This window comes from Gorilla gorilla, chromosome 5, assembly GCF_029281585.2.
Source record: "Gorilla gorilla gorilla isolate KB3781 chromosome 5, NHGRI_mGorGor1-v2.1_pri, whole genome shotgun sequence".
NCBI lineage: Eukaryota > Metazoa > Chordata > Mammalia > Primates > Hominidae > Gorilla > Gorilla gorilla.
Window position 1 is genome coordinate 94,604,949 of NC_073229.2, and position 27,834 is coordinate 94,632,782.

At 35.9% G+C, this 27,834-nt stretch overlaps 1 protein-coding gene and 1 non-coding gene across 15 annotated transcripts in view; both read left to right on the forward strand.

Annotated features, from left to right (window-relative positions):
• Nucleotides 1-27,834, forward strand: part of FAM135A (family with sequence similarity 135 member A) — a 143,890-nt gene that overhangs the window by 81,520 nt on the left and 34,536 nt on the right. For 7 of the 14 annotated variants that reach the window (XM_031012456.3, XM_031012459.3, XM_031012457.3 and 4 more), the window contains 4 exons: nt 3,743-3,898; nt 23,593-23,666; nt 25,047-25,201; nt 25,424-27,779. In XM_031012456.3, the coding sequence (XP_030868316.2) occupies nt 3,743-3,898; nt 23,593-23,666; nt 25,047-25,201; nt 25,424-27,779 (2,741 nt within the window). The remainder of the gene's footprint in view (nt 1-3,742; nt 3,899-23,592; nt 23,667-25,046; nt 25,202-25,423; nt 27,780-27,834) is intronic. The other 7 variants (XM_055391424.2, XM_055391426.2, XM_055391425.2 and 4 more) reach the window with 3 other exon arrangements.
• On the forward strand, nt 14,364-14,426 carry LOC115935131 (U7 small nuclear RNA). Its single transcript, XR_004070833.1, has one exon. It is a non-coding gene; the product is annotated as a U7 small nuclear RNA (small nuclear RNA).

Here is a 27,834-nt window from a genome sequence, read left to right on the forward strand (position 1 = left end):
TTTAGAATAAGTGCTATGTGGCACTGAGAAGAATGTATATTCTGTTGATTTGGGGTGAAGAGTTCTGTAGATGTCTATTAGGTCCACTTGGTCCAGAGCTGAATTCAAGTCCTGAATATCCTTGTTAATTGCCTGTCTCGTTGATCTGTCTAATATTGACAGTAGGGTTTTAAAGACTCCTACTATTATTGTGTGGGAGTCTAAGTCTCTTTGTAGGTCTCTAATAACTTGCTTTATGAATCTGGGTTCTCCTGTATTGGTGCATGTATATTTAGGATAGTTAGCTCTTCTTGTTGAATTGATCCCTTTACCATTATGTAATGCCCCTCTTTGTCTTTTTTTATGTTTGTTGGTTTACAGTCTGTTTTATCAGACTAGGATTGCATCCCCTGCTGTTTGTTTGTTTGTTTGTTTTCCACTTGCTTGGTAAATATTCCTCCATCCCTTTATTTTGAGCCTATATGTGTCTTTGCACATGAGATGGGTCTCTTGAATACAGCACACCAATGGGTCTTGACTCTTTATCCAATTTGCCAGTCTTTGTTTTTAATTGGGGCATTTAGTCTATTTACATTTAAGGTTAATATTGTTATCTATTAATTTGATCTTGTCGTCATGATACTAGCTGGTTATTTTGCCCATTAGTTGATGCTGTTTCTTCATAGTGTCATAGTGTCATTGGTCTTTGTATTTTGGTGTGTTTTTACAGTGGCTGGTACCGGTTTTCCTTTACATATTTATTGCTTCCTTCAGGAGCTCTTGTGAGGCAGGCCTGGTGACAAAATCCCTCAGCATTTCCTTGTCTGTAAAGGATTTTATTTCTCCTTCACTTATGAAGCTTTTTGGTTGGATATGAAATTCTGGGTTGAAAATGCTTTTCTTTTGAGAATGTTGAATATTGGCCCCCACTCTCTTCTGGCTTGTAGGATTTCTGCAGAGAGCTCTGCTATTATTCTGCTGGGCTTCCCTTTGTAGGTAACCTGACCTTTCTCTCTGGCTGCCCTTACCATTTTTTCCTTCATTTCAACCTTGGAGAATCTGAATATTATGTGTTCTTGGGGTTGCTCTTCCCAAGGAGTATTTTAGTGCTGTTCTCTGTATTTCCTGAGTTTGAATGTTGGCCTGTCATGCTAGGTTAGGGGAAGTTCTCCTGGATAAAATCCTGAAGTGTGTTTTCCGTTTTGGTTCCATTCTCCCTGTCACTTTCGGGTACACCAATCAATCGTAGGTTTGGTCTTTTCACATAGTCCCACATTTTTTGGAGGCTTTGTTCATTCCTTTTTCAATTCTTTTTTGTCTAATCTTGTCTTCATGCCTTATTTCAGTAAGTTGATCTTCAGTCTCTGATATCCTTTCTTCAACTTCATCGATTTGGCTATTGATATTTGTGTATGCTTCATGAAGTTCTTGTGTTGTTTTTTCAACTCCATTGGGTCATTTATGTTCCTCTCTAAACTGGTTATTCTTGTTAGCAGTTCCTGTAACCTTTTATCAACGTTCTTAGCTTCCTTGCATTGGGTTAGGGCATGCTCCTTTAGCTCAGAGGAGTTTGTTATTACCCACCTTCTGAAGCCTACTTCTGTCAATTCATGAGTCTCACTCTCCGTCCAGTTTTGTGTCCTTGCTGGAGAGGAGTTGCAATCATTTGGAGAAGAGGCATTTTGGTTTTTGGAATTTTCAGCACTTTTGCACTGGTTTTTCCTCATCTTCAGGGATTTATCTACCTTTAATCTTTGAGGCTGATGGCCTTTGGATGGCGTTATTGTGTGGGGGTCCTTTATGTTGATGTCGATGTTTTTGTTTTCTGTTTGTTAGTTTTTCTTCTAACAGTAAGGCCCCTCTGCTGCAGGTCTGTTGCAGTTTATTAGAGGTCCACTCCAGGCCCTGTTTGCCTGGGTATCACCAGTGGAGGCTGCACAACAGCAAAGATGGCTGCCTGCTCCTTCCTCTGGAAGCTTCGTCCCAGAGGGGCACCATCCTGATACCACCCGGAGCTCTCTTGTATGAGGTGTCTGTCGACCCCTGTTGGGAGTTCTTTCCCAGTCAGAAGGCACGGGGGTCAGGGACCCACTTGAGGAGGCAGTCTGTCCCTTAGCAGAGCTGGTGCACTGTGCTCAGAGAATCCCTTTTGTCAGGATCAGCTGCTCTCTTTAGAGCCAGCAGGCAGGAATGATTAAATCCACTGAAGCTGCACCCACAGCTGCCCCTTCCCCCAGGGGCTCTGTCCCAAGGAGATGGGAGTTTATCTGTAAGCCCCTGACTGGGACTGTTACCCTTCCTTCAGTGATGCCCTTCCCAGTGAGGAGGAATCTAGAGAAGCAGTCTGGCCACAGCTGCTTCGGTGCGATGTGGTGAGTTCTGCCCAGTCTAAACCTTCCAGCCTCCTTAGCACTGTCAGTGGAAAACCACCTACTAAAGCCTCAGTAATGGCAGACGCCCCTCCCCTACCAAGCTTGATCTTCCCCAGTCGTCTTCAGACTGCTGTGCTGGCAGTGAGAATTTCAAGCCAGTGATTCCTAGCTTGCTGGGCTCCGTGGGAGAGGGACCCACTGAGAGAGACCACCTGGCTCCCTGGCTTCAGCCTCCTTTGCAGGGGAGTGAACGGTTCTGTCTCGCTGGGGTTCCCGGCACCACTGGGGTATGAAAAAAACTCCTGCAGCTAGCTCAGTGTCTGCCCAAACAGCTGCCCAGTTTTGTGCTTGTAACCCAGGGTCCTGGTGGTACAAGCACATGAGGGAACCTCCTGATCTGCAGATTGCAAAAACTGTGGGGAAAGCATAGTGATCTGGCCGGGTAGCACAGCCCTCATGGCTTTGCTTGGCTGGGGGAGGGAGGTCCCCTGGCTTCTTGTAACGCCCCACCCTGCTTCTACTCACCCTCCATGGGTTGTATGTACTCACTGCCTAACCAGTGCCAATGTGATGAACTGGGTACCTCAGTTGGAAATGCAGAAATCACCCACCTTCTGCGATGGTGTCACTGGGAGCTGCAGACCGGAGCTGTTCCTATTCGGCCATCTTTGGATCATGTCCTAATAACAGTATTTTATAATAGTTTGTTTACCTGCTTTTCTCCCCTCACTTGACTGTGAACTTCTCATATTAATTTTTGTATCTCTAGAATCTAGGCCATTAGCATTTAAAATGTGTTCAATAAATAGCAAGTGAGTGAATTGTTAGAAATGAAAAAAAATAAGTGTTTGACAATTCTGTAAAAGGATTACACACAAGTGAAGTAGAACCTAAGAACATAGGAGTGAGGGAAAAGGACTATTTCAGAAAGTATCACAATTTTTTCTAAGGAGTCATAGATATTTTAAGTATTTTTTCTTAGCTAATTGGGGAAAAAATCTTAAGAATTTATTATCTTTCAAAACAATTATAACTCTCATTATTTGAACACTGTGTTTAAAATTCCCAGTATTTTGGTGTTAGAAGCTGATCATTCTCTGTAGCATCCTAATTTGTAATTTTAGTTTGCAATTGACATTATTTCAGTTAACAAGACATCTTAGATATTGAAATCTTGGTTAAGTTGTTGAAAATTCCTTCAGTAACTATCAGGTAAGTAAAAAACCATTGTCAATTGGTCTTTGTCTCTACACATGTGCATGCACATACAAATGCACATCTCTTTTTAAACCACAAATTTGCCTTTGTATTAATATTCTCAATAACATTATATTTAAGTATGTTACATTAAATCTTGGGAAATAGTGAAATTTTTTTTCTTTTCATTTCAGAAAATAGAGAATCCTGATGAACTGGCAGAACTTATAAATATGAATCTTGCGCAACTTTGCTCACTTTTGATGGCTTTATGGGGACAGTTTCTGGAAGTTATAACGCTACACGAAGAACTAAGAATATTATTAGCACAAGAGCACCATACTTTGAGGGTAAGTTAAAGAGAAGTGATTTTAGAGCATTTTAATGAGTATTATTTACCTTTAGAAAATTTTTATGAAAACAAACCTGATTTTTACCTATATATTGATAAATCAGAAAAGAGACATTTATCATAATGTTATTGTTTGACTTCCAAAATTAATAATAGAATGGAGCAATACAGTTAAGCATATGACCTATTTCAATCACAACCCCTGCTGCTAAGAAAAACCACCTAAAAGTAAGTAAAATAGGAAAATATATGATACAGAATAGAATAGGAACCTAAGAATAGGAATTAATAGCCAAACCTGATTAGGGACAGGAATCAGGAACTAGAGAGCTATCTCAAACTTATATCTCCCTCTTCTCCTTTTCCTTCCCTTCTATCACTGACCTAATATAGGAATGTGTATTATTAACTTAGCAGGATGGAGGGGGCAGTCCACACATTACACATATATGTTTACTGTAGACCTAGTATGGACATTATGCAGGTATTTCTATGTAATTTTATTGTATAGCATCTCAAGAGGTTTTACGTGTTAAATAACTATCTTTCCGTCTTGTTTCCTTATATACTCTGCATGCACCCTGATTTTACTTTACACGTACTAGGAGTTCCTCCAAACATCATTAATTTTTTTCCTTTTTTAAAAAAATTTTCTTAATTATAAAACATAACACATAAAGTCAGAAAATGCATAAAACAGGCACATTTTATCAAATAATTAAAGCATACACCCTTTCAGTTATTATCCAGATCAAGAAGTAGAACACTCTCAATGCTACAGATGTTCTCTCTGTATCTTTTCCAATTACCATACCCTTCCTAATACTTAGAAGTAATCACTATACTGTCTTTTGTGATGATGAGTTCCTTCTGTTTTAGTTTTATCACCTATGTATGCACACTAAATAGAGGTTGTTTCCACCTGTTATTGAATTCTATATAGATGAAATTGTACAGTAGTATTCTTCTCTATCTTGCTTTTTCACTCAAGACATTAGGATATTAATCCATCTTTTTTGACAGTACCTGTAGATTGTTCATTATCATTGCTGTAATATATCTCCATTTGAATATACCCACATTTATTTATCCATTCTACTGTTGATAGATTCTTGGATTACTTCTAACTTGTGGCTATTACAAACCAAGCTGCTATGAACATTCTTATATATGTGTCCTGGCATACCAGTTTCTCTGAAATACTTACCTGTGAGGGAAATTGCTGAGTCACAGGTTATGCATAACTTCAATTTTACTAGCTAATGTGACAGTTTTCAGAGTTGTACCAATTTTTACTCCCACCAGCACAGTTTGTTACTCCACACACTCTCCAACTCTTGATACTGGCAAGCTTTTTAAACTTTGCCAAACTGATGGATGTGAAATGGTATATTATTGTGGCTTTAATTTGCATTTCTCTGATTACCCATGCAGTTGAGCACTGCTTTGTGTGATTATTGGTTATGTAGGTTTGCTCCGTATGAAGTGCCTATTCTAATGTTTTGCCCATTTCTAATAAGATTACTTTTTTCTTCTTTATTTCTGATACTTTTCTGTGTCCTTTGTTATGTGTTTTTACTAATAGATCCTCTCTCATTTCATGGTTTATTGTTTTCATTGACTTTATATTTTTTTTAATGAACTGGAGGTCTTAATTTTAGAATAGAAGGAAACTAAGAGAAAGGCCAGACATGGACATAGCCATTTTTGGACATAACATATGTGGATCGGTGTAAAAGATGGAGATTTTTCAATAAATGATGTTTGAGACAATTGGGTATCCGTATGGTAAGTATTAAATAAAATTCAGTTCCAAGTGGATTGAAGATTTAAATGTTAAAGGCAAAACTTTAAAGCTTCTAAAGTATAATCAGAAACTTACAGAAGACTTTAAAAAGTTGGCCAGGAGCAGTGGCTCACACCGTCCCAGCACTTTGGGAGGCCGAGGCAGGTGGATCACCTGAGGTCAAGAGTTCAAGACCAGCCTGGCCAACATAGTGAAACCCCATCTCTACTAAAAATACAAAAATTATCCAGGCGTGGTGGCGAGTACCTGTAATCCCAGCTACTTGGGAGGCTGAGGCGGGTGGTAGAGGTGGAGGTTGCAGTGAGCTGAGATCACACCACTGCACTCCAGCCTGGGCAACAAGAGTCAAACTCCATCTCAAAAAAAAAAAAAAAGGTAGTGCAGAGTACTTCTATATAATTTTCATCAGAATCACAAATTAGCATTTTGGCACATTTGCTTTATCATTGCCTGTTTTTTGTAGGTAGATACACATATATATATATGCATACATATATACTTACATACATTGTTTTTCCTGAACCATATGATAATTATAGACATAGTATTCTTTTATCGTTAAATACTTCAGCATATATATTCTAAGAATAAGGACATTCTCTTAAGTTAACCAATACACTGATCTTCTTTAGAAAATTTTATATTGACACAATATTGATATTTAATGTATGGCCCATATTTAAGTTTTACTAATCATCTTACTAATGTTTTGCATAACAGCTTTTTCCAAGATCAAATTCAGGAACACATTGAATTCAGTTTTCATGTTCCTTTACTCATTTAATCTGGACTAATTCCTTATCTTTGCATGACCTTGACTTTTTTGAAGAGTATTGGCCAGTAAGTTTGTGAACTATTCTTCAGTTTGGGTTTGTATTATATTTCCCGGTGATTAGATTAAGATGACACAGTATTGGGGGGATACTACATTTTTTTTTCAATCAGTTTTGGTAAATTATATTTTTGGAGGAGTTTGCCCATTCTGAGTTTTTAAATTTATAATCAAGTAGTTCATAGTATCCTTCAATTATCTTTTTAATATCTACAATATTTAATGTTTTCTAGTTTCATTCCTGATTTTATTCTAGTTTCTAGTTGTTTGTGCCTTCACTCTTTTTTTCTTGAATTGTCTCACCAGAAGTTTGTTATTTTGTCTTTTCGAAAAAGCAATTTTTGGTGGTGTTAATTTTCTCCCTGTGTGTTTTGTTTTGTTTCATTATTTTTGCTATATTGTAGTAAACAGGATCCATGTATCAAATACTGTTGTTTTATAGGACTTTTTCTTAGAATTTCTTTATTAAAGGTCAATCACCTTCTTTAAAGGGCTAAATAAAAAGGAGTCTACAGTGGATAAAATAGCATAATCACTGTGTTACTAATGGTCTGGCATCATCTTAATGTAGCAATTTAGAATGAATAGCATAATGAATGGAATATATTTTTTTCCACAATTTTCAGGAACATCATTTCTCACTACCAAGATTTTGAACAACAATGAATTATGGTAATAGTATCAGAAAGGTAGCCAGTTTTCAGGGTAAATTAAAGTGATGTTGATAAGCATTAAAGATCTCACTGACATTCTTTTTTTGGAAACTTAGGACTCTGACAAGACTTGAAAGACAGTCCACCTCTATAGAGAGGTGAGGTGAATGCATACCAATAACTCAGGCAAAGTTTTCTTGAAAAGTATGTCAGAATACACAACCAGCGACCCAATTTTCTATGCTGTAAAACAAGAATCAGCTTTTTCTGTTAAGGACCAAATGGTAAACATTTTGGACTTTGGGAGCCACACAACTCTGTTGTAACATGAAAGCAGCCATGGATGGTATATGAATAAGTGAATGTGGCTGTGTTTCAATAAAGTTTTATTTACAAAAACAGGTGTTGGGCCAGATTTGGTTCTCAGGCTGTAGTTTGCCAACGCCTACATTATAAAGCTAAGAGGAGAGTTGATACCTCTTCCACAAAATAAAAGTCTGTTTGAAGGTTATTTTTAGTGACCAGTAGAAGTAAAGGCCAGTAGCAAGAAATAGTTTTACATGGGAAAGGTAATCTTCAGGGTATTTTTTTCTCTTTTTTTTATTTTGTTTTTTCTTTTTTTTTTTTTTAATTTTTATGTTTTTATTTAGTTCCCGCAAGCAGACAGGGTATTTTTTTAAAAACTATGTTTTACTAGAGAAAAATATTATAGTTCCATTAAATTGTTCTGTTTGTGTCACCGGAATGGAAGTTCTGGGAAGAGAATGGTTGCAAGGATTAGAGGCAACTTTATAGCTTGATATTCAATGGGAAAGAAGCTATTCTGGGTGGACTAGGAACAAGAAGGTAAACTTAAAAGAGCAGCTGGTGACCACAACTTTGAGAAGAAGGGACAAAGAAAGGGGACTAAGACAAAAATCAGGTTTGTGGAAAATTAGAATACCAAAGATAAACTTTGGAATTTTACCTAGCACTTCCCTTTTCTCACCCCATTCCAGATACCAAGATAGGGCCTATTTTAATTGCTAAATGAATCATGGAAGGATAATAAAGACAAAATAAGAAAATGTCCTAATGTTACTCAAGCAGGAATAAGCTTTGCCCTTCCTGCAGTGTATCACAAAAACTGTGGACATGGTAGCATACTGTGTTATCTGGCTCCCATTTATGCAATTCAAGAGGAACCTTGCTAATAAAATATCTTGTTCTTCTGAGAATACAGTGCTAAGCCTACAGGAACTGAAGTAGTCTAAAGGTCATTCAGTGTTTGTACAGGGACAGACTTAGCTACAATAAAGTATGTAGGCTGTCTGATAACGAATTCAGAAGCAGCACAATTGAGCGAAGTCGCAGAAATAAACCTCTGATATGAAATCTCTCCTTATTGGTGTGAAAGCAAATTGTGAAGCAAACAGTTGGACTAAAAAGAGGAAATGTAAATCCATACTTGAAAAGAACAATTTAATAAATTAATTTTATACTGGTTCAACTATGTTATTTAATATTAAGATCCAGTAAGTTCAGGTTTTCAAATTTTTGGCAAATTAAGGCATCCTAACTTGTTGAGCTTCTGTAGTCACATGCCGTACACATTCATGCTGCATCATAGAGACTATTGTGTGTGAATAGTTACAGGTGACCCATGCTAATTAAAAAGATAAAATATATTTATGATAAGTGAATGATGTCTTTGTCATTTCAAACTAAAATGGAATGATCAAGTGGGACAATTTACTTAAAAAGCAAAAAAAAATCTGAAATCATCCTGAATTTTATGTGTCAAGAACTGTAAAGAATCTTGAGATTTTGCCCTCCTAATTACATGCTAACAAGTTAGCCTACCATAGATTGATTCATGTATAGCAGCAGAAAACTTGAGACAAAGGACCTTGTTAATGGTAGGATTATCAATGGTAGGATTATCATTTGTTCTCTTTCCTTGAGCCCAGATTTCCACAGCTCAACATAAAAAGGCGAGGTTCACACTAGTGGATTGCAATACAGGAGAAAAACTCTGTGCTTAGGGATCCAAAATATTTTATAATGGACAGCAAGCTTTATCCACCAGTGCTGTAAGTGAACCTGTTCTTTGCTCCAAAGGGAGACATATCTCTGTTTCCCCAGGCTTTTCCCTAATACGAGCATCCTTGAAAAGATAGTCTGTAACAAAGACAGTCAGGATTTCTGCTCACAAGCCTTTCAGAAATGCAAGAGACACATGAAGGATTGTCTCTCAACAGTATGTCTTATAGAGAACTTGCTTTCATTGGAGTTTATTTCCTCAATAATTTTACTGATCTTTATTGCTAGTGCTTCCAAGGATACCTCTTGTTGTGTTATAATGCTTCCTATTATAACATCAGAGGTGCCATATTTAATATTGATTTTAACTTGTGTCTGGAATTATAAGTCCAATATTAGGGAGATAATATATTCAGTTTGCAGATCAGAGAGCCAGATTTTGTGCTTTGTGCTAGCATTGCTGCCCTAACCAAGCTTTTGTTAGGGTTAGTGGAGTCAGACAAAGTAACAGTTGAGTTCACATTCTTTCAGAGACATGTTAACCATCAGCTTGTATAAATCTTTAGTTCTATCATGCGAAATGTTTATAAATAAAGATCCTGAAGCCAAATACATAGGGTTGCCAGATGAAATGCAGAATGCCCAGTTAAATTTGGATTTCAGGTAAACAGCAAATGATATTTCAATATAAGTATATCTGGTGCAACCCTATCAAATAGCATACTAAAGCATCAAAGGGTTTAACTGTGTTTTACATATTTCTGTATGTGAAGTATTAATATATCTTAGATACAGAAAAGAATTCCTTGCTCAAGAAGAAAACAAATTTTAAGCTTATTCTTTTGTGGAAGCAGGGCCTTTTGGAAACATATGGCTTTACTTAAAATGCGTGCACTGTTATTTATGGTTCTAACCTAGAGCAAAAAAAATCCAAGTTGATATGGTGACTCTGCTATTCAGTTACTTAGTATTCTGTAATATTGCTCATTTAAATTCATCACATTAACATGTCTTTCCTGGCTGGGCACAGTGGCTCACACTTGTAATCACAGCCTTGTGGAAGGTGGAGGTGGGAGGATCACTTGAGGCTGGGAGTTTACAACCAGCCTGGGCAACATAGTGAGATCTTGTCTCTATTTAAAAAAAAAATTATGTCTTTCCTTGAACTATAAAATGGAACTCTGCTTCTATGAGGTTAGCCTCTTTTATTCTTTGACTAACTTCTCTCCCACCTTGTAGTTGCCTGTTTATGTTTTTGATTTCATAGCAACAGGTTTGTTACTAATGCTTTATTGAAATTACAGTGATTCTTCCAGGACCACTGCCTGTAAGCCCAAGGATTCATCTAAAAATTGAAAGGAGACCTTCGTAGATGGATAGACTATATTTTGCTCTTGGTTTTGTTTGTTTTTCCCACAGAATGTTTATGGAAGGACCATAGTAATTTATTTATATTTTTACTTAATAAACGTGTATAGCAGTTATTATCTGTGTAAGGCACTAATTGCTTTATAAATGTTAACTCATTTAATCATCAGTACAATCTCATGAAGTAAATATTTTGTCATTCCCATTTTATAAAAGAAATATTGAGGTTCTAGAAAGGTGAAATAACTTAGCCAAAGTTGCATGACTTGTACATGGTAGTGACTGGATGGGAACCCAGGCAGTAGATGCAGACCTGATATTTCCACATTTCATCTCTTTCCCATGAATTTGCAAAGTATTAAAAATGAAGTAAATTAAGACTTCAAACAAAATAGTAGTACAAACTTATAACATTAGAATACCGTTTATTATGACACTGGTTTGCTATACTGTTTATGTTTTACAAGCAAAAAGAAATACAATCTCAAACATAGTTTTCAGTGTCAACTTGGTGGTATAAAATATAGTTTTGGATTTTTTTTCCAGTTGAATTTAAAGAGAACATGCCATTTGCTGCATTCACTGGAATTAATCATAAAAAAATACTGTAGAACACTAAGTATGCTGCCGTTGGTCTAATAGCTAGGAAATCAAAACGTTTATTGACAGCACCACCAAAGTAGAAGATTCAAAGGCATAGATGTTATGTAACATGATATATATAGGAAACTGTTTCCTAAGATTTAATTTTGTTGGGGGGCAGGTGGGGATAACAAATTTTGAGGGTAACAGATTTTACATAACGCAAATTAACCATTAACAATTTTAGTGTATACAATTCAGTGGCATTTAATATAGTCACAGTGTTGTGTAACCATCACCTCTGTCTTATTCCAAGACATTTTCATCACTCTGAAAGGAAACCCTGTACACATTAAGGAATCACTCCCATGTCCCCTTTCCCCATTCCCTGGCAACCGCTAGTCTCATTTACTGATCTTGGAAGTTTCATATAAATGTAATCATACAACATTTTGTATCTGGTTTGTTTCACTTAGAATAATGTACCAAGTTTCATCCATGTTTTACATGTATCCATATAATGATTTATTTTTGTAGCAGAATTCCATTGTATGGATATACTACATTATTTTATCTGTCATTGATAGACATTTAAGTTCTACCTATTGACTACTATGAATAGTTGCTGGTATGAAAATTTGTATACAAATATTTGTTTGAATATCTGTTTTTAGTTATTTGGGGTATACACCTAGGAGTGGAATTGCTGAGTCATATGGTAATTCTATGTTTAACTTTTTGAGGAACATCCAAACTGTTTTCCACAGCAGCTGCACCACCTTACATTCCCACCAGCAATGTACAAGGATTCTAATTTCTTCATATACTCACAAACACTTGTTATATTCTGCTTTTTGTTTTGGGGTTTTTATCATGGCCAACCTAGTAAGAGTGAGATGGTATTTTCATTGTAGCTTTGATTTGCAGTACCCTAATGACTAGTGACCTTGGACACCTTTTCATATGCTTATTTACCATTTGTGTATCTCCTTTAGAGAAATGTATATTCAGGTCCTTTCCCCATATTTTAATTGGGTCGTTTGTCTTTTTGTTGTTGAGTTTTAGTTATTTATATATTCTGGTAACTAGGCCCTTATCTGATATATAATTTGCAAATGTTTTCTTCTATGAGTTGCTTTTTAACTCTCTTGATAATGTTCTTTGGTGCACAGGACATCAGGGCAGCAGGAAAAATCTTAAATTTATTTTTCCCCAGTAAAAGAAATCCTGTAAATTAAGATAAATATATTCAGCAGTTATCATCATGATAAAAAATTTTAAAGATATAAGGTAACCCTTGAGAGAAAGTATTGTGCTTATATCTGCTACTAATATAGTTTTCTTGGAATACTTATTACATGCAATGGAAAAAATCCACATGGTAAGGGGGAGAGAAAAGGATTTCTAATCTCAATTTAATTAGTGTATATCTATGTTACCATAGATTCTCTTGCCTGGTATCAGGATATATTTGATTTTTTAAAAAATTGAGATTCCTCAGAGAGGCCAAAGCCCAGAATCTTTATATTCAGGAGATCTAGGTTGTATAAACACTTATACAGTCTTGTGTTACTTAATGATTAGGATACTTTCTGGAAAATGCTTTGTTAGGTGATTTCATCATTGTGTGAACATTATAGAATATACTATAGAACATCATAGAATATACTACCCAAAGCTAGATAGTATAGCCTGCTACACACCTAAACTAGATAATACAGCCTGTTACTCCTACGCTACAAACCTGTACAGCATGTGACTGTACTGAATACTGTGTTGCAACACAGTGGTATTTGTGTATCTAAGCCTATCTAAACATAGAAAAAGTACAGTAAAAATATGGCATTGTAATTTTAGGGTAGACCATCCTATATGCGATCCATCATTGTCTTAAACGTCATTATGTGGAGCATGACTATATGAACTTATTGAATTATCATTATAACATATTTTGAAAACTACTCAATACTTCAAGAAAATTATTTCATTACTTCACAAAATGACTTTGTGCTGCTTTTCGGTCAATTCCTACACCCCATAAGCAACTACTGTCTTGATTAGAAATAGAATTTTCATTTGCTTCAGTCAACATAATTTCTTTTAGATTAGCCCATGTTGTATATATTTGTAGTTCATTTCTTTATTGTTGAGTAGTATTTTATGGTATCATATACCAGAATTCATTTATCTGTTCCCCTTAACTCTTCTGAGTAAAGATGCTATGAACATTCTTCTACAGATCTTTTTTGTGAACATAAGTTTTTATTTCTATTGCTTACATACATAGGAGTAAAATTGCTTGGTCATTGGGTAGATTTATCTTTAACTTAATAAAAAATCATTTTTTTTTCCAAAATGTCTATACAGTTTTAAACTCCTAACATTAACGTATGAGAGTTTCAGTTGTTCCACATGCTTGTATTGTTTGGTGTCGTCAGTCTTTAACTACTATAATAGGGGTAAAGTGGAATTTCATTATGGCTTTATTTTGCGTTTCTCTGCTGACTCCTGATATTGAGGGTTTTTGTTATGACTTTAGTTTTGTAAAATGTTAAATTAGGTTGCCTTTTTATTACTGACTTATTAAGATTATTTATATATATTCTAGTTATGGATCCATTGTCAAATATATTTATTAAATTCTCCTAGCCTGAGGTTTATATTTTCGTTTTCTCAGTGATATATTTTGATGAGACTAAGTACAATTTATCTTTTTTTCTTTTATGTTTAGTGCTTTTGTGTCCTAAGAAATCTTTGCCCAAGTCATGAAAAATATTATTCTGTATTTGCTTTAGAGAGCATTAGAATTATAGATCTTACATTTAGGACCATGGGTCATCTTGAATTAATTTTTTAATTTGGTGTGAGGTGTATGGGTCAAGATTCTTTCTTTTTTTTTTTCTGTTCAGGTTTTTGACATCATTTATTGAAAACACTTTTCTTACTGTATTGAATTGCCTTAAAATCTTTGTTGAAAATCAATTGACTAATAAGCATGAGTCTATTTGTTGACCTTTTTTCCTGTTGCATTGGCCTGTTATACATCTCTATGTTAATAAATACCACACTAACTTTATTGTTATAATATTATACTAAGTCTTGCAGCCAGGTAATGGCATAAGTCCTCCAAGGTTTTCTTCTTTTTTGAGATTGTTTTGGCTATTCTAGATCTCTTGTAATTCTATATAAATTTTAAATCAAGTGTTAACAGCTCTTTTAGAATTTGTCTAGCAGGTTTTCTGGTTTTTATTGGAAAACCTTTCCTCCACAGAAAATTTTAAATCATGTCAATTTCTTTTTTTTTTTTTTTAATCCTCTTGGGATTTCAGTTTACATTAAGTAAAATCTATAGATCAATTTAGGGACAATTACCTCCTTAACCATATTGATTCGGACAATTTGTGGGCATGATATAGCTTCCTATCTAGCTCCCCTTTTATTTAGTCCTTCAATTTCTCTAAAACCTGCTTTTGTAGTTTTTATGCCTTAAGTTTACTCATAAGCATTTTATATTATCTGATACTATTATAAATGGTTTTTAAATTTTATTTTCCAAATGGTTGCTACTAGGATGTAGAAGTATAATTGATTTTTGCATATTGACCTTATACTTTATTGCTTTGCTAAATTTTTTAGGTAGAGTATTCTATAAATCTCAATCAGCTCAAGTTGGTCAATAGCGTTATTTAACCTTGGACTGACAGTTTTCCCCCTCTGTTTGAGTACTTTAAAAAGTACCATTATCTTCTGGCCTCTGTAGTCTGATTAAAAAGTCAGTTATTTATACTATTTTTCCCTTCTGGCTGCCTTTAGGATTTTTCTCCTTATCTTTGTTTTCCAGCAGTTTGACTATGATATGCCTTGTTGCAGTTTTATTGTTTTTGTTGTTGTTTGGTTTTTTTGTCTTTATCTTGCTTAGGATTTGCTGATATTCTTGGGGCTCTAGGTTATTTTTATCAGTTTTAAAGAGATTTGCTATTATATCTTCAGATATATTTTCTGCCCCATTTCTTTCCCTCCCTTCTCCCTCTGGTACTCTAATTATATGTATGTTATATCATTTGATACTCTTGTTTTTCAGCAATTTATCCTCTATGTTCTTCAGACTGAATAATTTCTGTTATTCTATCTTCAGATTCATTAACTCTTTTCTGTAGCGACTAATCTGCTCTTAATCTCATCTAGTAAAATTTCACTTCAGATATTATATATTTTACTTCTTAAATTTCCATTTGGTTCTCTTCACGTATAATACTTCCATTTTTATGCTGAGAAGCCCTGTCTGTTTACTGTTTATGACCAGCTTCTTTCAGTCATTGGGCAATTTATAATCATTGTTTAAAAGTGCTTGCTTAGAATTCTAGTTTCTGAGCCAGCATGGAAGAGCTTTGGAAGTTGTTACTCCCATCCTAACCAGAAAAAAGCTGAACGAACTGAAAAATCAACAACTCTTCTTAGATTTATCAGAGAATTAAGGTCACAGGCAAACTCCTGTCCCCAAAATTGGTGAGTCAGATAGCCAGTTACAGAGAATCCCATCTTAATGGAACAAAAACCCATGAACAGAAATCACCACTGTAGCCAGTCCTGCAATAGGAAAACTTCTAATTGATGAATTCCTGGAGACTCAGTATGGACAGATGAGTTAAAAACTCCTGGCAGGGGTGAGGGAGGTCTTAGGGGATCCCATACTTTTCATGACTTTCACTTCCAAGAGCCCTCCCAGTTTCTTTCAGTGAAAATTGCAGAAAAGCCCTCATACTTCCAGATGGTGGGGAGGGAATGTAGCCATTTTGAAATACATCCAGAACATTCTGTCCTTAACAAAATGTGCCTCAGTAGAAACTATCTTATCAGAGCTTCACTGACCTGGGAGGAAGAGAAATATCCAACTCTAGCCTTCTGTATGGGGGAAATAAAATATCCGTTATCATATGTTATTAGAGAATTACAAATCAAAACAAGATAACCACTGTATACCTATAAGAATGGCTATAATCCAAAACACTGACAACAGCAAATGTTGGTGAGATGTGGAGCAACAGGAACTCCCATTCATTCCTGGTAGGAACACAAAATAGAATGGCCAGTTTGGAAGACACTTTGGTAGTTTCTTACAAAACTGAACATATTCTCATCATATAATCCAGCTATCACACCCCTTGGTGTTTACCCAAATGAATTGAAAATGTATGTCCACACGAAAACCTCCACATATAGCAGCTTTATTCATAATCATCAAAACTTGGAAGCAACCAAGATGTCCTTCAGTAGGTAACTGGATAAACAAACTGTTGTCCATTCATACAGTGGAATGTTATTTAGCAATAAAAAGAAATGATCAGTGAAGCCATGAAAAGACATAGAGGAAACTTGAAAGCATATTGCAGGCTGAAAGAAGCCAACCTGAAAAATCTACATATACTGTATGATTTCAACTATACGACATTCTGGAAAAAGAAAAACTATGGTGACAGTAAAAAGATCCGGGTTGTCAGGGGCTCTGGGGGACAGGTAGGTAGAGCACAGGGGAGGGACAGGTAGGTAGAGCACAGGGGATTTGGGGGGCAGTAAAAGTATTCTGTATGATACTGTAATGGTATATATATGTCATTATATATTTTTCAAGCCCCATGTACCACACCAAGAGTGAACCTTAATGTAAATAATGGACTTTAATATTGATATATTAATATTGGTTCATCAGTTGAAACAAATGTACCACAGTAACACAAGATGTAAATAAGAGGGGAAGCTGGATGTGTAGGGGTGGGGAAGAAGGGCAATATGGAAACTCTTCGTACTTTCTGGTCCGTTTTTCTGTAAACCTAAAACTGCTGTTAAAAAAAAAATAAAGTAACTTTTTAAAAAATTGCCTACTTATTCAAACATTTCAATTATCTTGTTGTCTCTTTCTATTGGCTGATTTTACCTCGATTGTACATTATATTTTCCTGATGCTTTGCCTGTCTAGTGCTTGTTCCTTAGTGCTTGAAAAAGTCACTTCATGTATTTTAACCAGTTTTACAGTTGTTTGCAGAAGGAAGAGGGTAAGTTCTCCTCTCATGGTCTCAGTTGACATTAAAATAGAAGTTTTCAGCCCCGACTGTACATTTGAATTACCTGGGGAACTTAGATCAGTGCTGAATGAGGTCTAGACCTAGGGAACTTTTTAAAAATTCTGCAAGTGATTAACAGGGTTAGGGTATTCCCTGAATAACTGTGCTAGAAAGAGTGGGAACTGAAATTTGGCCTGTCCTCCTTGGAGTCTAGTTGCATCTGCCTGTAGAAGGAGCATGTTTTTGAAATTTATACTTTAAAGCTGCCATATGGATTAGCAGGATCCTAGATTCTAATGTGGACCCATTACCTTCCAGTAAGGAAACCAGAGTGTCAGTGAATTCTTACTAGCTTTTATTGAGATTTTAATATCATAAAATAGTATTTTCTTTTTTTTTTTTTTTTTTGAGACAGAGTCTTGCTCTGTCGCCCAGGCTGGAGTGCAGTGGCGTGACCTCGGCTCACTGCAAGCTCCGCCTCCCGGGTTCACGCCATTCTCCGTCTCAGCCTCCCAAGTAGTTGGGACTACAGGCACTCGCCACCACGCCCAGCTAATTTTTTTGTATTTTTGGTAGAGACGAGGTTTCACCATGTTAGCCAGGATGGTCTCGATCTCCTGACCTTGTGATCCGCCCATCTCGGCCTCCCAAAGTGCTGGGATTACAGGCGTGAGCCACCGTGCCCAGCCATAAAATAGTATTTTCAACAGTATTGATGGGACTTATATTCTAGTAGAGGGAAAAAGTTAGGAATAGCTTGTATAGCCATTCTTTTCCACTTTAAGAACCTCTTTACAATGATGCATTATTTACTCAAAACATTATGAAGTTTGCATTTTTAAGAAGAGATACTTATTGCTTAAACGACTTGATCTGATATTCTTTGAGTATAACTATGTGAATGTCTGTTTTCTAAATAAAGTAAAAGTACTTCTTTCTGGGAACATATTGCTTATTTATAGTATATAATTTGATACTTTTATATTTTGCAAGGTTTAGGCAGACTTCCAGTTTGACTATAACTATAAGCATAAACAATGTTTTATCACCTTTATGTGTATGTATACAAACCACGTCTAGCACTTCCAGTAAATAAGTCTATCCAGGTGGGGGATGGTGGCTTATGCCAATAATGCTAACATTTTGGGGAGCTGAGGTGGGTGGATCACTTGAGCCCAGGAGTTCCAGACCAGCCTGGGCAAGATGGGGAAACCTCATCTCTACAAAAAATACAACTATTAGCCAGGCATGGTGGCATGCACGTCTTTCTTTTTCCTTTTTTTTTTTTTTTTTTTAGATGGAGTTTTGCTCTTGTCACCCAGGCTGGAGTGCAATGGCACGATCTTAGCTCACTGCAACCTCTGCCTCCCCGGTTCAAGCAATTCTCCTGCCTCAGCCTCCTAATTAGCTGAGATTACAGGCGCCCGCCACCATGTCCAGCTAATTTTTGTATTTTTAGTAGAGACAGGGTTTCACCGTGTTGGTTAGGCTGGTCTGGAACTCCTCCCCTCAGGTGATCCGCCTGCCTCGGCCTCCCAAAGTGGTGGGATTATAGGCATGAGCCCCATGCCCAGCCAGTAGTGTGATCTTTAATGGGTAATTTTTTTTCTTTAAATATTCTAACCATAATCTTTGATGTTACTATTGGAATTGTTTTGAAGCACCACAGTAGTGCCCATATATGACAGTGAACTTAATACATGTTGTGTTTGTTCTGACTGTTTCACCAACTAGCATTCCCTTCATCTCTCTTCCTCTACTTGGGTCTCCATATTCCCTGAGAAACAGCAATATTTAAATTAGGCCAGTTAATATGCAATGATCTCTAAGTGTTCAAGTGAGAGGAAAAGTTGCAAGTTTCTCAATTTAAATCAGAAGCTCGAGATGATTAAGCTTAGGGAGGAAGGCATGTCGAAAGCCAAGATAGACTGCAAGGTAGGTCTCTTGCACCAGTTAGCCAACTTGTGAATGTAAAGGAAAAGTTACTGAAGGAAATTGAAATGCTTCTCTAATGGAACGATAAGAAAGTGAAATAGCCTTAGTAGTGATGTGGGAAAAGATTGAGTGGTCTGGATAGAAGATCAAACCAGCCACAACAGTGCCTTAAGTCAAAGCCTAACCCACAGCAGGGTCCTAACTCTCTTCAATTCTATGAAGGCTGAAAGGTAAGGAAGCTACAGAAGAAAAATTTGAAACTAGCAGAGATTGGGTGTTGAGGTTTAAGGCAGGAAGTCTCCATAACATAAAAGTGTGAGGTAAGGCAGCAAGTTCTGATGGAGAAGCTACAGCACATTATCCAGAAGATCTAGCAAAAATAATTGATGAAGGTGGCTGCACTAAACAACAGATTTTCAATGGAGATAAAACAGCCTTCTAGTAGAAGAAAATGCCATCTAGGACTTTCATAGCTAGAAAAGAGAAGTCAGTACATGACTTTAAAGGGCAGGCTGACTCTTGTTAGGAGCTAATGTAACTGGTGCCTTGAAGTTGAAGCCAGTACTCATTTACCATTCCTAAATTCTAGAGCTCTTGAGAATTATGCAGAATCTACTCTGCTGTATTAACAAAACAACAAAGCCTAGATTACAGCACATCGGTTTACAGCATGGTTTACTAAATATTTTAAGCCCACTGTTGAGACCTACAGTTCAGGAATAAAAAGATTCCTTTCAAAATATTATTGCTTATTAATATTGCACCTACTCAGCCAAGACCTCTCATGGAGATATACAAGGAGATTAACGATGTTTCCATGTGGACTAACACAACGATCTATTCTTCAGCCCATGTGATGCATGAGTCATTTTGACTTTCAAACCTTATTACTTCAATACATTTTGTAAGGTGATGGCTGCCCCAGATGGTGATTCCTCTGGTGGATCTGGGCCAAAGGAAAACTTTTGGGGAAAAATCACCATTGTAGATGCCATTAAGAACATTCATGATTCAAGGAAGGAGGTCAAAATATCAACATGAACAGAAGTTTGGAAGAGGTTGATTCTAACCCTCATGGGTAACTTTGAGGGGGTCACGACGAGTGGAGAAAATAACCGCAAATGTAGTATAAATAGCAAGAGAACTAGAATTAGAAGTGGAGCCTGAAGATGTGACTGAATGGCTGCAATCTCATTATCAAACTTGAATAGATGAAGAGTTGCTTCTTATGGATGGACAGAGAAAGTGGTTTCTTGAGATAGACTCTACTCCTGGTGAAGATGCTGCAAACATTGTTGAAATGACAACAAAAGATTTGGAATATTACATAAACTTAGTTGAAAAAGCAGTGGCAGGGGTCAAGAGGATTGACTCAATTTTGAAGTTCTACTCTGGGTAAAATGCTGTTAAACTGCATCACATGCTAAAGAGAAATCTTTTGTGAAAGGAAGAGTCAATTGATGCAGCAAACTTCATTGTTGTAATTTAAGAAATTGCCATAGCCACCGCAGCCACCCTGATCAGCAGCTATCAATATCAAGGCAAGACCTTCCAGCAGCAAAACTAGCCGAAGGCTCAGATGATCATTAGCATTTTTAACAATAAAATATTTTTAAAGTATACACACTGGCTTTTTTAAAAAAGGTATAATGCTATTGCACACTTAAGAGACTACAGTATAGTGTAAACATAACTTTTATACACACTGGGAAACTGAAAAAATTCATGTGACTTGCTTTATTGCAATATTCACCTTATTGTGGTGGTCTGGACCCTAACCCATAATATTTCCAAGGCATGCCTATACTAAACATACTTTAGTATAGGTATGATATGATATATATATATGATAATGATTCAGTTGTGAATTTAATGTGCTCAACTTTTAATGCACTGGTATTGCACGTTATTAAAAATGCCAGGATATTGGAATATCCATTAAAAGACCTCAAGTATTAATTTTTATTTATTTTGTGTGATCTTTCATAGGGGAATTCTAGCCTTTTTTTTAAGGACGGATATTTCTTCATCACGTTCTCATCATTTCTTGTAACTGCCTGTGTACTTACCTCTGTAATTCATTTTTCTTTGTCTAATTTGCTCTTTTAATGTGGTGTGGATTGGGAAAGCAAATAACTGAAACCAAGTGCAATTGTATCAACTAGTAAGTATAAATCAGCTTCGTAATGAAACGATTTTATGGTATTTTGCTATGAGTTAGTGCAAGGACGTAAAAAACATTTGTTCAGTAAACATTTGCAAGGTGCTTATTTTTTTCAAGGTAGCATAGATATTAGATAATCTATCAGATATAGACCCTGCACTCAAGATTAGAATCTAATGTGAATGCACGTGTATAGAATTGTAATATAAATACTGTGTTAGCAATTTGAACAGCATTATTAGAATGAACACAGATACAGGAGTATTTAACTCTGTGAAGCATTAACAAATACTTATTTTGAATGCTTGGCTGTCTTCCTCCTAGCTTTTGAATAAGTGATGTTGCCAAATAAGTTTTTTTTTAATTGGGTACACAAAATTCATTTTTTATAAACATCAAAAATGCATGCCAAAATACATATACAAAGCAGTAATATATATATTCCCCATATTTGAAATTTAAATTTGTAAATTAAAAATTTTTTTCTGTCAAACTTTTGCCTGAAAATTAGCTGTATTGCCATCAGTTGGCAGTCATACCTTAGTTATGGCCACACACTACGGTTAATACCCTTAGTTGTAATAGCTACAGCATGATAATTATGCTGGGAGTGAATTTAGAAAGAACTTCATTTGGGTGCATGCAAGAAAGGAAAGATTTCTGATAACAAGGAGTCTTAATGCAGAAAGGAAAAGGTAAGTGTTTGGAGCACAAGAATTGGAGTTTCTCAAATCTTCATTTGAATCACAGGTTTATTGCCTACTAGCTATGTTATCTTGGCCAAATAATTAACCTCTTTGTGTCTTTGTTTCCTCATCTATTAAATGAAGATAATATCATCCTAGAGGTTTTTGTTAGTTTTTTCTTCATCATTCAATTTGACATTGAGTTTTTATGTGGTTTAAGTCAAAGAATTAGAATAAAGTTTTTAGTGTGGAGACTATGAGGTAGAGTACTGTCAAGAAATGATCATTATTGTAGGACTTAGAGAAGGTAGAGAGAGAAGCAAAAGCAGCTAGCGCCAGTTTTGTAGGTCCAGCTGCAACCGCAGGAATCCAGATAACTTAAAGATGCATTTTTTTCCTGCTTTATAGCCCCAAAGGAAATCATCTTAATAGCCAGACAGGCTGTTATTTTTTTCTCACCTTTCCTTTAATGTTGGAGAGGGGAAAAAAGCATTTGGACCACATATGAAAGTAAAGACACAGAATGCATCCTTCTCATTGATATCTTCTTTTCCCACTTCCCTCATTGACTTGTTTGTCTGAAGACCCAGGTTTATCTGCTTAGGGAAACAAGTTTAGTAAGTCAGAAATTCACCTGGCCAGATACTGATGACAAGTAAAATAGGTCTCTAATTTGTTGGACATTTAAAACCAAAGAATCCTAGATCTTACTTTGTTTAGAAAATAATTGTAGATATAATATAATTTCTCCTCCCTGTACTGTCCAAATAAGACATCTTTTCCGGCTCCTGTTGCCTAATTTTGCTCCAGTAGCTGACAAAGCCTTTCCTTTCATAATTAAAAATGAAAGGGTTAAAATACAAATACAATGGAAGGAATGTTCAGCTAGATTCAACATGTATTTATCAAGTACTTGATTCTGTAATATGCCAAGATACATGTTTTGTGGGGATGCAAAGGTCATCAAAACATAGCTTTGCCTTTTTTTTTTTTTTTTTTTTTTTGAGACAGGAGTTTCACTCTTGTCGCCCAGGCTGGAGTGCAAGGGTGCCATCTTGGCTCACTGCAACCCCTGCCTCCTGGGTTCAGGCGATTCTCCTGCCTCAGCCTCCCAAGTAGCTGGGATTACAAGCGCCTGCCACCGTGCCCCACTAATTTTTGTGTTTTTAGTAGAGACAGGGTTTCACCATGTTGGCCAGGCTGGTTTCGAACTCTTGACCTCAGGTAATCCACCCACCTCAGCCTCCCAGAGTGCTGGGATTACAGGTGTGAGGCACCATGCCTGGCCCATAGCTTCTCTTCTAAAGAACATTACACTTTAGGAGTGGAGATGATTTATTTTAAGACAAAAGGTGGTAAAGGCTATGGTGGTAATCATAATAGTTTATATTTATATATGCTTTCCAGATTTATTTCATGCAGTACAAAAATACATTGGCAACACCGAAGAGAGAGAAGGGAAGTTTAATTCTGATGGGTGATTGTGGAAGGCCTAATGGAGGCAGTTTCTCTCCTTACCATAAGATGCCAGATTGACTTTTTAAATACGTCATGTTAGTAATACTCTCCTTTGGAATTTTTTAGGTACGCAGATTTTCTGAGGCATTCTTTTGTTTTGAGCATCCAAGAGAAGCTGCCATTGCATACCAGGAACTTCAGTGAGTAGTATAAATTCAAAATTAAAATGATATTATTTCCTTTTACATAAGATACCTGTCTCAGAATTTATCAGTGACAGAATATACAGTATTAACAATATAAGAAATTAGGAGAATTTGAATTTCAGAAATCCCATCTATAATCAAATTGTTTCATCTTATTAGTTACTTCATTAAAGTTCCATACTTTACATATAAAGAAGCATAATGCACTGTATTCCTCCCTCCCTTTTTATCAGATCTACCATAATCTTGGTAGTCTCATACAGCTTTGGCTGTAGCCTTCCATTTAGGCATATTCTGTCTTTATTTTCATAGGCCAGAATTTCTTATGTTCATCCTTTTTATTACAGATTTTCATATATACTGTCTTCTGTAATTGTAAATGATGTACAATTAAAATATCCAGAACAAATGCCTTCTATCTTTCCTACTGAGTAGATTTAGTTCTGGTTTTCTTTGGCATTAAAGAATATTTTGAGGACATTATGCTGAGCAAAAAAAGCTAGACATTAAAAATTGAATACTGTATGATTCTACTTATATGAAGTTATAGAACAGGCAAAAGCAAGATGGAAAAAAGACAGGACATGGTTTTCTTGGCATTGACTTGGGCTGGATTGGGAAGACATGAGGGAACCATCTGAGTAGATGGAAATGTTCTGTATCATATATCCATTTGTCAAAAGCATACAGCTAAGATTTATATTTTAATGCATATAAATTATACCACAAAAAAAATCCTGTAAATAATAATAGAGTATCAGGGTAGGTAGTGAGTGCTGATAGAAAGGGTATATGTTAACTGTTGAAGTTCGGAGGTATGTATATGGGGTATTTTATACTATTCTTTGATTTGTTTGAAATTTTCCATAAGACAGGGTTTTCTGTTTTAACTGTTTTGTATTAGAAAATTATACATCTTGTTTTAAAATAGCTGTTAATTTTATTTGTCAATATATGTTAAGTAGAAACAGTAGAAATGAAACACGTCTTTTTCCCAGCACTATCGTCAAATAATTATTAAGCAGTTAAGCTTTTGGTATTTCTCTTATATGCAATTTGCAGCAGATTTAGAAGTTGAGACATTAAGCATAGAAATTCACTTTGAAATAACATAAGAAAGTATGGAAGAATATAATGGGAATTACATAAATAATTAGCAGTCTGTAATTTAATAAGTCAATAATTTATTGCCAACAAACTATCATTTTCATTTTACCAGTTTTTATCGCTGACCAAGCAGCTCTCTCATAAGACGGTTATGTCTTGCAGATGAGGGATAGGAATTGAGGAGGGAAGGGGAAAGGGTAGATTCTACAAAGGGGAGTTGGGTATAATTTTTCTAAATTACAATCTGACTTAAGAAATATTTTTCAGTGCTCAGAGTCATCTACAGATGTGCACCGCTATCAAAAATACTTCCTTCTGCAGTTCTCTTCCACCCTTACCTATTGAATGTAGTGAATTAGATGGAGATCTCAATTCATTACCTATAATCTTTGAAGATAGGTATTTAGATTCAGTTACTGAAGGTAAGTGTAATCTAACTAAAATATACAAGCTGTGTGTATAGTTTTCAGTATATTCTTCCTAATATACATAAAACCATTCCTTAATGTGGAATAGTTTTTTTCCCTCTCTAGTTTTATTTATGTTTGAGGATATTAGAAAGTTATAGTTAGAAAAAGAAGTCTTAATCATATGAGTTCTCACACCTTGTTTTAAACCTGAATCTTTTTTTCTTTGGATAAAAGACTTAGATGCACCCTGGATGGGAATTCAGAATCTTCAGAGATCAGAGTCCAGTAAAATGGATAAATATGAGACTGAAGAAAGCTCTGTAGCAGGACTTTCTAGCCCAGAGTTGAAAGTCAGACCTGCTGGTGCCTCCAGTATTTGGTATACAGAAGGTGAAAAGCAGCTAACAAAATCTCTAAGAGGAAAGAATGAAGAATCAAATAAATCCAAAGTTAAGGTTACTAAGCTTATGAAAACAATGAAATCTGAAAACACAAAAAAATTAATAAAACAGAACTCTAAGGATTCTGTGGTTTTGGTAGGCTACAAATGTTTGAAAAGTACAGCATCAAATGATCTCACTAAATGCTTTGAAGGCAATCCTTCACATAGTCAGAAGGAAGGTCTGGATCCCACAATATGTGGATATAATTTTGACCCAAAGACCTACATGAGACAGACAAGTCAAAAGGAAGCTAGCTGTTTGCCAGCTAATACAGAGAGAACTGAACAAAAGTCTCCAGATATTGAAAATATGCAACCAGACAAGTTTGATCCTTTGAACTCTGGCAACCTAAATCTTTGTGCAAATTTGTCCATTTCAGGTAAACTTGATATCTCCCAGGACAATAGTGAAGTTACACAAATGGAACACAATCTGGCATCCAGAAGGTCATCAGACGATTGCCATGATCATCAAACAACCCCATCTTTGGGAGTTAGAACAATTGAAATAAAGCCCAGTAATAAAGATCCTTTCAGTGGAGAGAAAATAACTGTCAAACTAGGACCTTGGACAGAGCTTCGACAAGAAGAAATACTTGTGGATAATTTACTACCCAACTTTGAGTCCTTAGAATCTAATGGTAAATCTAAATCTATAGAAATAACATATGAAAAGGAAGCTTTGCAAGAAGCAAAGTGTCTTTCTATTGGAGAATCATTAACTAAATTAAGAAGTAATCTACCTGCCCCTTCTACAAAAGAATATCATGTTGTAGTAAGTGGAGAAACAATTAAGTTACCAGATATTAATGCCACATATGCCTCATCTAGATTTTCAGATTCAGGTGTTGAAAGTGAACCAAGTTCTTTTGCGACACATCCAAACACTGATTTAGTCTTTGAAACTGTGCAAGGTCAAGGTCCTTGCAATAGTGAAAGATTATTTCCTCAGCTTTTGATGAAACCTGATTATAATGTAAAATTTTCATTAGGAAATCATTGTACTGAGAGTACAAGTGCTATAAGTGAAATACAGTCATCTTTGACATCCATAAACTCTCTACCCTCCGATGATGAACTGTCACCTGATGAAAATTCTAAGAAATCTGTTGTACCTGAATGCCATCTAAATGATAGCAAAACTGTATTAAATCTAGGAACGACTGATTTGCCAAAATGTGATGATACTAAAAAGTCAAGTATCACTTTGCAACAGCAGAGTGTTGTATTTTCAGGGAACTTGGACAATGAAACTGTAGCAATACATTCCTTAAATTCAAGCATTAAAGACCCTTTACAATTTGTTTTTTCAGATGAAGATACTTCCAGTGATGTGAAAAGTAGTTGCAGCTCCCAACCTAACTTGGATACTATGTGTAAAGGCTTCCAGAGTCCTGATAAATCTAATAACTCTACAGGGACAGCAATTACATTAAATTCGAAACTGATTTGTTTAGGCACTCCTTGTGTCATTTCAGGTTCCATTTCTACTAATACAGATGTTAGTGAAGATAGAACTATGAAAAAAAATAGTGATGTATTAAATCTCACACAGATGTATTCAGAAATCCCTACAGTTGAAAGTGAAACTCATCTGGGTACAAGTGATCCTTTTTCAGCCAGTACTGATATAGTAAAGCAAGGGCTTGTGGAAAATTATTTTGGTTCTCAAAGCAGTACAGATATTTCTGACACATGTGCTGTTAGCTACAGCAATGCACTTAGCCCTCAGAAGGAAACTTCTGAAAAAGAAATTAGTAATCTTCAGCAGGAACAGGATAAAGAGGATGAGGAGGAAGAGCAGGATCAACAAATGGTTCAAAATGGGTACTATGAAGAAACAGATTATTCAGCTTTGGATGGAACAATAAATGCTCACTATACAAGCAGAGATGAACTAATGGAAGAAAGACTTACAAAATCTGAAAAAATAAACAGTGACTATCTGAGAGATGGTATAAATATGCCTACTGTCTGTACTTCTGGTTGTTTGTCCTTCCCGACTGCACCACGAGAGTCTCCTTGTAATGTTAAATATTCTTCCAAAAGTAAATTTGATGCCATTACAAAGCAGCCAAGCAGTACTTCTTACAACTTCACTTCTTCGATTTCCTGGTATGAAAGTTCACCAAAACCTCAAATACAAGCGTAAGTAATGGAACGTAATAGTACCTGCTGCTAAATATATACATATATACACACA